Source organism: Salvelinus namaycush, chromosome 30, assembly GCF_016432855.1.
Source record: "Salvelinus namaycush isolate Seneca chromosome 30, SaNama_1.0, whole genome shotgun sequence".
NCBI classification, from domain to species: Eukaryota; Metazoa; Chordata; class Actinopteri; order Salmoniformes; family Salmonidae; genus Salvelinus; species Salvelinus namaycush.
Window position 1 is genome coordinate 7,570,226 of NC_052336.1, and position 10,888 is coordinate 7,581,113.

The window sequence follows — 10,888 nt, forward strand, 5'->3', positions numbered from 1 at the left end:
GAGGGAGAAGAGAGGACAGCGACAGAGGAGAGAGGGAGAAGAGAGGACAGAGACAGAGGAGAGAGGGAGAAGAGAGGACAGAGGAGAGAGGGAGAAGAGGACAGAGGAGAGAGAGAGAAGAGAGGACAGAGACAGAGGAGAGGGAGAGAAGAGAGGACAGAGGAGAGAGGGAGAAGAGAGGACAGAGACATAGGAGAGAGGGAGAAGAGAGGACAGAGACAGAGGAGAGAGGGAGAAGAGAGGACAGAGACAGAGGAGAGAGGGAGAATAGAGGACAGAGGCAGAGGAGAGAGGGAGAAGAGAGGACAGAGGAGAGCGAGAGAAGAGAGGACAGAGACAGAGGAGAGGGAGAGAAGAGAGGACAGAGGAGAGAGGGTGAAGAGAGGACAGAGACATAGGAGATAGGGAGAAGAGAGGACAGAGACAGAGGAGATAGGGAGAAGAGAGGACAGAGACAGAGGAGAAAAACATTTCAGCTATTCTGACTCTGGTTGGCAAGTCCCAACCCTGGTCTGAGTGTCCGTAGGTGTGTGTGTCTATGATCAGTCTACCTGGCAGCCAACAGTCTTCTTGTGCTCCTTGCTGCTTGCTCCAGCAGATCTGATCTGTTTTGGTTTGACACTGAGTCGTGTTCGACCTCCTGGAGCGGTCCCTGTCGGACTGGTCACTTTCTCCTCATCCTGAAACAGCTCCACTAGCAGGTCCAACTACACACACACACACACACAAACAAACATTACTACAAATAAGACACTGTTCTTAATTGACTTATATATATATATATATGACTTGTATAAATAAAAAGGTAGCAGCATCCAACAGACAGTTACGTCACAAACTTGCTCAGCTAATAGTTTGCATTGTTAGCCATAGGTATCTGTGGGAGGCTTATTCATACCATCCTTTCTATCTAACAATCTAAAATGACAACAAAGAACATTGTACATGTTATGGTTCAAGGAGAAAGCGATTGGTTATTGTGTTCTCTGTATTGTGGTTGGTTAAGATGGGGAGAGGGCCACAGTGCAGCCCCCCCCCCCGGGGTAGTCTCCAGTGCTGCAGGGTCCGTTCAGCCCCCCCCCCCCGGGTATCTCCAGTGCTGCTGCGTCTGTTCAGCCCCCCCCCCCCCGGGGTAGTCTCCAGTGCTGCAGCGTCCGTTCAGCCCCCCCCAGGTAGTCTCCAGTGCTGCTGCGTCCGTTCAGCCCCCCCGGGGTAGTCTCCAGTGCTGCTGCGTCCGTTCAGCCCCCCCGGGGTAGTCTCCAGTGCTGCTGCGTCTGTTCAGCCCCCCCCCCCCTGGGTAGTCTCCAGTGCTGCAGCGTCCGTTCAGCCCCCCCCAGGTAGTCTCCAGTGCTGCTGCGTCCGTTCAGCCCCCCCCGGGGTAGTCTCCAGTGCTGCTGCGTCTGTTCAGCCCCCCCCCCCCCTGGGTAGTCTCCAGTGCTGCAGCGGCCGTCCAGCCCCCCCCGGGGTAGTCTCCAGTGCTGCTGCGTCTGTTCAGCCCCCCCCGGGGTAGTCTCCAGTGCTGCAGCGTTCGTTCAGCCCCCCCCGGGGTAGTCTCCAGTGCCGCTGCGTCCGTTCAGCCCCCCCCGGGGTAGTCTCCAGTGCTGCTGCGTCTGTTCAGCCCCCCCCCCCCCGGGGTAGTCTCCAGTGCTGCTGCGTCCGTTCAGCCCCCCCCGGGTAGTCTCCAGTGCTGCAGCGTCCGTTCAGCCCCCCCCGGGTAGTCTCCAGTGCTGCAGCGTCCGTTCAGCCCCCCCCGGGGTAGTCTCCAGTGCCGCTGCGTCCGTTCAGCCCCCCCCCCCCCCCCCGCCACATACTTAAGTGCCATTTGAGCTGATGTGAGACCACGGTGAGGAAGAATGAATGGTGTGGGTTAGTAAGATAGAGGGTTAGAAAGATAGAAAGAACTAACGAAGGTTGAGACAGAAAGAGGGTAAATGAGGAGGGCAGCATGTTTACCTTTAGCTGTTTAACGGTTGTTGTCATGACGGGACAGACACATGGACAACAGATGTAAAACAAACAACACAACGACAAAATAAAGATTAACCAAAAATGAAAGAAACCTAGGAATTCAAAATAATTTCAGTACACACATCTAAAACATATTCAAAGTATAATTGATATAAAAGTAGAAATGCAAATCAAAGGGCCATCAGAACAGGCAGGGTAGGTGTCATGGTGTCTGCGGACCAAGGCTGTTTGTAATGATAACACGGCATCAGACCATAGACGTGGCACAATGTCTGACGGCTCAGACAGCAGAACACATGACTGAGCCGTCTCTTCGCTGATGGTAGGCACAGAAGGAATGTGTGTTTATTGTCGACACAAACACACACAGAACCATGAGGATGGGTTGAAATGCTAGATTTCTATAGCTTCATTCTCATTAAAGAGTCATTATCACTTCTACACCATTACTGGTTAGTCAAGCTGGTTTCCATGGCAACACACACGTACACACACATACACGCACACAGTATTGCCATGGATGATTGTTCCAGTGTAGTTAACCCTGTGTGTGTTTAAGGTGTTAGGGGTTAAAGGAGTGTTTTAACCCTTACCCCTCTCTGCTGCTGCTGGCCTCTACAACAGAACAACGGGCAGAGTGAGTCTTTATACACACACACGCATACACACACACACTGCAAGGCCTATTTGGTGGACAGAAAATGTCTCCAACTGTGTGCACATCATCATTACACCACATGGACAGCTGATGGTGCTGTTTCTCCTGACCTTCACTGGGTTCCCTGTCGGAGGTCATTCAGTGAGACAACACAGACTGTCAAACATACGCACTAATGAGAAAGTCATCAAATGTGTGTGTGTTACCTGTTGAATGTGCAGTGCGTGTGTGTGTTACCCATTGAACGTGCAGTGTGTGTGTGTGTTACCCATTGAATGTGCGGTGTGTGTGCGTGTTACCCATTGAATGTGCGGTGTGTGTGTGTGTTACCCATTGAACGTGCAGTGTGTGTGTGTGTTACCCATTGAATGTGCAGTGTGTGTGTGTGTTACCCATTGAACGTGCAGTGTGTGTGTGTGTTACCCATTGAACGTGCAGTGTGTGTGTGTGTTACCCATTGAACGTGCAGTGTGTGTGTGTGTTACCCATTGAACGTGCAGTGTGTGTGTGTGTTACCCATTGAACGTGCAGTGTGTGTGTGTGTTACCTGTTGAATGTGCGGTGTGTGTGCGTGTTACCCATTGAACGTGCAGTGTGTGTGTGTGTGTTACCCATTGAACGTGCAGTGTGTGTGTGTGTGTGTGTGTTTGGCAGGGACACACACCTTGCTGGCCTTCAGGACATTGATCTGCTCTTCATTCACTGTGTCCTTGTTCTTCTCCAGAAAGCCATCACACTGGTACTGCACCTGGACACAACAGTTAGAAAATAAAGTCATTTTGCTGACACTTTTATCCAAAGTGATTTTCAGAACTGTCAATTTTGACTCAGATTATCAATCAGAACTGTCAACTTTGACTCAGATTATTGTCAATTTTGACTCAGATTATCAATCAGAACAGCATTCATTTTATTCATAGAGTGAACCCGCTCACTTCCCTCTCTCTGTAACCGGACACTGAGACTAAAACAGAACTCAGCAGTACTGGGTCAGCCAAGACATCAACACTGCACACACAACACACAGTGATCAGTACCTTGTCAGCGAAGTGCTGTATGATGAAGGCTTTGTTGGACATGCGAGGTTTCTCAAACAGAGAGCAGGTCTTCAGATGGGTGTTATACAGCTTCTGGGCCCACGAGTCATCTGAACCTTTAGGCATCTGGACACACAGAACACTGGTTCACACTAGTTACTCTGGATGTGTGTGTGTCTGTGTTATGGGTGTCTGTGTGCACCTCTGCACCTCACCTTATGTATGTATGTATGTATGTATGTATGTATGTATGTATGTATGTATGTATGTATGTATGTATGTATGTATGTATGTATGTGTGTATGTATGTACAGTGGGGCAAAAAAGTATTTAGTCAGCCACCAATTGTGCAAGTTCTCCCACTTAAAAAGATGAGAGAGGCCTGTAATTTTCATCATAGGTACACTTCAACTATGACAGACAAAATGAGAATTTTTTTTCCAGAAAATCACATTGTAGGATTTTTTATGAATTTATTTGCAAATTATGGTGGAAAATAAGTATTTGGTCAATAACAAAAGTTTCTCAATACTTTGTTATATACCCTTTGTTGGCAATGACAGAGGTCAAACGTTTTCTGTAAGTCTTCACAAGGTTTTCACACACTGTTGCTGGTATTTTGGCCCATTCCTCCATGCAGATCTCCTCTAGAGTAGTGATGTTTTGGGGCTGTTGCTGGGCAACACGGACTTTCAACTCCCTCCAAAGATTTTCTATGGGGTTGAGATCTGGAGACTGGCTAGGCCACACCAGGACCTTGAAATGCTTCTTACGAAGCCACTCCTTCGTTGCCCGGGCGGTGTGTTTGGGATCATTGTCATGCTGAAAGACCCAGCCACGTTTCATCTTCAATGCCCTTGCTGATGGAAGGAGGTTTTCACCCAAAATCTCACGATACATGGCCCCATTCATTCTTTCCTTTACACGGATCAGTCGTCCTGGTCCCTTTGCAGAAAAACAGCCCCAAAGCATGATGTTTCCACCCCCATGCTTCACAGTAGGTATGGTGTTCTTTGGATGCAACTCAGCATTCTTTGTCCTCCAAACACTTTTTGTCCTTTTTTACCAAAAAGTTATATTTTGGGTTCATCTGGCCATATGACATTCTCCCAATCTTCTTCTGGATCATCCAAATGCTCTCTAGCAAACTTCAGACGGGCCTGGACATGTACTGGCTTAAGCAGGGGGACACGTCTGGCACTGCAGGATTTGAGTCCCTGGCGGCGTAGTGTGTTACTGATGGTAGGCTTTGTTACTTTGGTCCCAGCTCTCTGCAGGTCATTCACTAGGTCCCCCCGTGTGGTTCTGGGATTTTTGCTCACCGTTCTTGTGATCATTTTGACCCCACGGGGTGAGATCTTGCGTGGAGCTCCAGATCGAGGGAGATTATCAGTGGTCTTGTATGTCTTCCATTTCCTAATAATTGCTCCCACAGTTGATTTCTTCAAACCAAGCTGCTTACCTATTGCAGATTTAGTCTTCCCAGCCTGGTGCAGGTCTACAATTTTGTTTCTGGTGTCCTTTGACAGCTCTTTGGTCTTGGCCATAGTGGAGTTTGGAGTGTGACTGTTTGAGGTTGTGGACAGGTGCCTTTTATACTGATAACAAGTTCAAACAGGTGCCATTAATACAGGTAACGAGTGGAGGACAGAGGAGCCTCTTAAAGAAGAAGTTACAGGTCTGTGAGAGCCAGAAATCTTGCTTGTTTGTAGGTGACCAAATACTTATTTTCCACCATAATTTGCAAATAAATTCATAAAAAATCCTACAATGTGATTTTCTGGATTTTCTTTCTCATTTTGTCTGTCATAGTTGAAGTGTACCTATGATGAAAATTACAGGCCTCTCTCATCTTTTTAAGTGGGAGAACTTGCACAATTGGTGGCTGACTAAATACTTTTTTGCCCCACTGTATGTATGTATATATCTATTATGTATATGTGTGTGTGTGTGTGTATGTGTATGTGTGCCTCTGCATTATGTGTGTGTGTGTGTGTGTCTGTGTTATGGGTGTCTGTGTGCGCCTCTGCATTACGTATGTATGTATGTATGTATGTATGTATGTATGTATGTATGTATGTATGTATGTATGTATGTATGTATGTATGTATGTATGTATGTATGTGTGTGTGTGTGTGTGTACCTTGCACTCTTCGTCCAGCAGGTCTAGTACCCCCATCTTGGCCTCTATGAGGTTGATACATGGCTGGTTATCATAGAAGTCTATCAGAGTCCAGGGAATCTGCTCCTTCAAATACTCCTCCTGCTCCAGCTTGAACACATGCTGTAGATAGGAGAGGGGAGGAGAAAGAGGAGAGGAAAGGAGCGGAGGGGAGGAGAGAGAGAGGAGTGGAAAGGAAAGGAGGGGAGAGGATAGGAGAGGGGAGGAGAAAGAGGGAGATGAAAGGAGAGGAGGGGAGAAGAGAGGGGAGTGGAAAGGAAAGGAGGGGAGAGGATAGGAGAGGGGAGGAGAAAGAGGAGAGGAAAGGAGAGGAGAAGAGAGGGGAGTGGAAAGGAGAGGAAAGGAGAGGGCAGAGGAAAGGAAAGGAGAGGGGAGAGGAAAAGGGAGGGGAGAGGAGAGGAGAGGGGAGGGGAGAAGAAAGGAGAGGAGAGGAGAGGAGAGGAGAGAGAAGGTCAGCATGTACAGAGAGGATCACATTGTTACTCTGCATCAATAACCAAAGATATCAAACTATTTATATTGTTATTTTGGAATACTTTTACACACTAACAGGGTTATTTAGACAACGGCACCACAGGAGTTCAGTTTCAGACAGGACACACACACTTTTCTCACCATGTTAAACTGCTGTTGCAGTTTCTCGTTAGCATAGTTGATACAGAACTGTTCAAAACTGTTGATCTCAAACGTCTCAAACCTGGAGAGCAGAGGAGAGGTCAGAGAGTGACTGTCTCTCACACACACACACACACACACACACACACACACACACACACACACACACACACACACACACACACACACACACACACACACACACACACACACACACACACACACACACACACACACACACACACACACACAACCCACCCATAGATATCCAGGACTCCTATGAAGGAGTGCTGTTTGACGGTGGCGCGCAGAGATTTGTTGACATGGTCCACGATCCAGTTGAAGACTTTGGCGTAGATGTGTTTGGCGAGCGCGTCGCGGGCATTGGAGGCTTGCAGCCGAGGGATGGGCTTGATGTAGGTCTCCTGGGCTGTCTTCAGCTTCTTGTGGCACAGCCAATGAGACATGTCCTGGTAGGTCACGCCCATCAGCTCACAGAACACCGTCAGGTGGCGGTTATTGGGCTGAGAGAGAGGGATTCATGGTCATTTCAATCAATTGCTCAATTCGTCTTTCTGCTATTCTTTCCATCTCCTTAAACCTTCTTAACCATCTTGGAGAAGGTCCAAGGTCCCTCCCCTCAGACCTTCTTCTCCAATGGGTTTTGAGAAGGAGGTGAGGATAGAGGATGCGAGGAAGTGAGTCAAGACGATTTGAGAAAGAGTCAATCATTAGGAGAGGTCAGAGGTTTAATAATAGAGGTTAGAGGTCAGAGAGGTTGGAGGTGTCTCCTTACAGGTATGATGCTGCTGTCAGAGTCTCGGTCCTTGATCTCCACGTTGCCCAGATGTAAGATGGCAGCCAGGACCTGGAACAGCCCCTTCTGGTTCAACTCGTTGATGCCTGAACACAAACACACACAAAATAATACTATCAAAATCAACACTACACTAAAAACCAAAATGGGACAGAGTAAATGACTGCCTGGGAAATGTTCATGTGTGTGTGTGTGTGTGTGTGTGTGTGTGTGTGTGACCAAGGACAGTAGGGTATCTTAGCGCTAAGAGCATTGGGCCAGTAACCGAAAGGTAGCTGGTTTGAATATACAAGTCGACAAGGTGAAAATCTGTCTATGTTCACTTGAGAAAGACACTAAAACCTAATTTACTCCAGGGGCGCAACACTACTATGGCTGACCCTGTAAAACAGCACGTTTCACTGCACCTATCCAGTGTATGTGACAATTAAACCTAGTTGTGTGTGTATATATTACCTAGCAGTGAGAAGGAATGTCAGGTGTGTGTGTGTATATATTACCTAGCAGTGAGAAGGAATGTCAGGTGTGTGTGTGTATATATTACCTAGCAGTGAGAAGGAATGTCAGGTGTGTGTGTGTATATATTACCTAGCAGTGAGAAGGAATGTCAGGTGTGTGTGTGTATATATTACCTAGCAGTGAGAAGGAATGTCAGGTGTGTGTGTGTATATATTACCTAGCAGTGAGAAGGAATGTCAGGTGTGTGTGTGTATATATTACCTAGCAGTGAGAAGGCATGTCAGGTGTGTGTGTGTATATATTACCTAGCAGTGAGAAGGCATGTCAGGTGTGTGTGTGTATATATTACCTAGCAGTGAGAAGGCATGTCAGGTGTGTGTGTGTATATATTACCTAGCAGTGAGAAGGAATGTCAGGTGTGTGTGTGTATATATTACCTAGAAGTGAGAAGGAATGTCAGGTGTGTGTGTGTATATATTACCTAGCAGTGAGAAGGCATGTCAGGTGTGTGAGTGTATATATTACCTAGCAGTGAGAAGGCATGTCAGGTGTGTGTGTGTATATATTACCTAGCAGTGAGAAGGCATGTCAGGTGTGTGTGTGTGTATATATTACCTAGCAGTGAGAAGGCATGTCAGGTGTGTGTGTGTATATATTACCTAGCAGTGAGAAGGCATGTCAGGTGTGTGTGTATATATTACCTAGCAGTGAGAAGGAATGTCAGGTGTGTGTGTGTATAATTTACCTAGCAGTGAGAAGGCATGTCAGGTGTGTGTGTGTGTATATATTACCTAGCAGTGAGAAGGAATGTCAGGTGTGTGTGTGTGTATATATTACCTAGCAGTGAGAAGGCATGTCAGGTGTGTGTGTGTATATATTACCTAGCAGTGAGAAGGCATGTCAGGTGTGTGTGTGTATATATTACTTAGCAGTGAGAAGGCATGTCAGGTGTGTGTGTATATATTACCTAGCAGTGAGAAGGAATGTCAGGTGTGTGTGTGTATATATTACCTAGCAGTGAGAAGGAATGTCAGGTGTGTGTGTGTATATATTACCTAGCAGTGAGAAGGAATGTCAGGTGTGTGTGTGTGTATATATTACCTAGCAGTGAGAAGGAATGTCAGGTGTGTGTGTGTATATATTACCTAGCAGTGAGAAGGAATGTCAGGTGTGTGTGTGTATATATTACCTAGCAGTGAGAAGGAATGTCAGGTGTGTGTGTGTGTATATATTACCTAGCAGTGAGAAGGCATGTCAGGTGTGTGTGTGTATATATTACCTAGCAGTGAGAAGGCATGTCAGGTGTGTGTGTATATATTACCTAGCAGTGAGAAGGAATGTCAGGTGTGTGTGTGTATATATTACCTAACAGTGAGAAGGAATGTCAGGTGTGTGTGTGTATATATTACCTAACAGTGAGAAGGAATGTCAGGTGTGTGTGTGTATATATTACCTAGCAGTGAGAAGGAATGTCAGGTGTGTGTGTGTGTATATATTACCTAGCAGTGAGAAGGAATGTCAGGTGTGTGTGTGTATATATTACCTAGCAGTGAGAAGGAATGTCAGGTGTGTGTGTGTATATATTACCTAGAAGTGAGAAGGAATGTCAGGTGTGTGTGTGTATATATTACCTAGCAGTGAGAAGGCATGTCAGGTGTGTGTGTGTATATATTACCTAGCAGTGAGAAGGAATGTCAGGTGTGTGAGTGTATATATTACCTAGCAGTGAGAAGGAATGTCAGGTGTGTGTGTATATATTACCTAGCAGTGAGAAGGCATGTCAGGTGTGTGTGTGTATATATTACCTAGCAGTGAGAAGGCATGTCAGGTGTGTGTGTGTATATATTACCTAGCAGTGAGAAGGCATGTCAGGTGTGTGTGTGTATATATTACCTAGCAGTGAGAAGGAATGTCAGGTGTGTGTGTATATATATTACCTAGCAGTGAGAAGGAATGTCAGGTGTGTGTGTGTATATATTACCTAGCAGTGAGAAGGCATGTCAGGTGTGTGTGTGTATATATTACCTAGCAGTGAGAAGGCATGTCAGGTGTGTGTGTGTATATATTACCTAGCAGTGAGAAGGAATGTCAGGTGTGTGTGTGTATATATTACCTAGCAGTGAGAAGGCATGTCAGGTGTGTGTGTGTATATATTACCTAGCAGTGAGAAGGCATGTCAGGTGTGTGTGTATATATTACCTAGCAGTGAGAAGGAATGTCAGGTGTGTGTGTGTATATATTACCTAGCAGTGAGAAGGCAATGTCAGGTGTGTGTGTGTATATATTACCTAGCAGTGAGAAGGCATGTCAGGTGTGTGTGTGTATATATTACCTAGCAGTGAGAAGGAATGTCAGGTGTGTGTATATATTACTACCTAGCAGTGAGAAGGCATGTCAGTGTGTGGTGTATACATTACTAGCAGTGAGAAGGAATGTCAGGGTGTGTGTGATATATATTACCTAGCAGTGGAGAAGGAATGTCAGGTTGTGTGTGTGTATATATTACCTAGCAGTGAGAGGAATGTCAGGTGTGTGTGTGTATATATTAACCTAGCAGTGAGAAGGAATGTCAGGTGTGTGTGTGTATATATTACCTAGCAGTGAGAAGGCATGTCAGGTGTGTGTGTATATATTACCTAGCAGTGGAGAAGGAATGTCAGGTGTGTGTGTGTATATATTACCTAGCAGTGAGAAGGAATGTCAGGTGTGTGTGTGTATATATTACCTAGCAGTGAGAAGGCATGTCAGGTGTGTGTGTGTATATATTACCTAGCAGTGAGAAGGAAATGTCAGGTGTGTGTGTGTATATATTACCTAGCAGTGAGAAGGAATGTCAGGTGTGTGTGTATATATTACCTAGCAGTGAGAAGGCATGTCAGGTGTGTGTGTATATATTACCTAGCAGTGAGAAGGAATGTCAGGTGTGTGTGTGTATATATTACTAGCATGAGAAGGATGTCAGGTGTGTGTGTGTATATATTACCTAGCAGTGAGAAGGATGTCAGGTGTGTGTGTGTATATATTACCTAGCAGTGAGAAGGAATGTCAGGTGTGTGTGTGTATATATTTACCTAGAAGTGAGAAGGAATGTCAGGTGTGTGTGGTATATATTACCTAGAAGTGAGAAGGAATGTCAGGTGTGTGTGTATATA

General features: G+C 46.0%; 1 protein-coding gene across 1 annotated transcript in view; it reads right to left on the reverse strand.

The window, feature by feature from the left end:
- The window catches only part of LOC120024699 (unconventional myosin-Va-like), a gene marked incomplete at its 5' end in the record, with an annotated part of 39,950 nt that extends 29,345 nt beyond the window's left edge, over positions 1-10,605 (reverse strand). Inside the window, 8 exons of the mRNA XM_038968951.1 lie at positions 552-707; positions 3,291-3,374; positions 3,664-3,789; positions 5,807-5,947; positions 6,461-6,542; positions 6,719-6,984; positions 7,257-7,363; positions 10,593-10,605. Of these exons, the coding sequence (XP_038824879.1) occupies positions 552-707; positions 3,291-3,374; positions 3,664-3,789; positions 5,807-5,947; positions 6,461-6,542; positions 6,719-6,984; positions 7,257-7,363; positions 10,593-10,605 (975 nt within the window). The remainder of the gene's footprint in view (positions 1-551; positions 708-3,290; positions 3,375-3,663; positions 3,790-5,806; positions 5,948-6,460; positions 6,543-6,718; positions 6,985-7,256; positions 7,364-10,592) is intronic.
- Between the last annotated feature and the right edge of the window lie 283 nt (positions 10,606-10,888).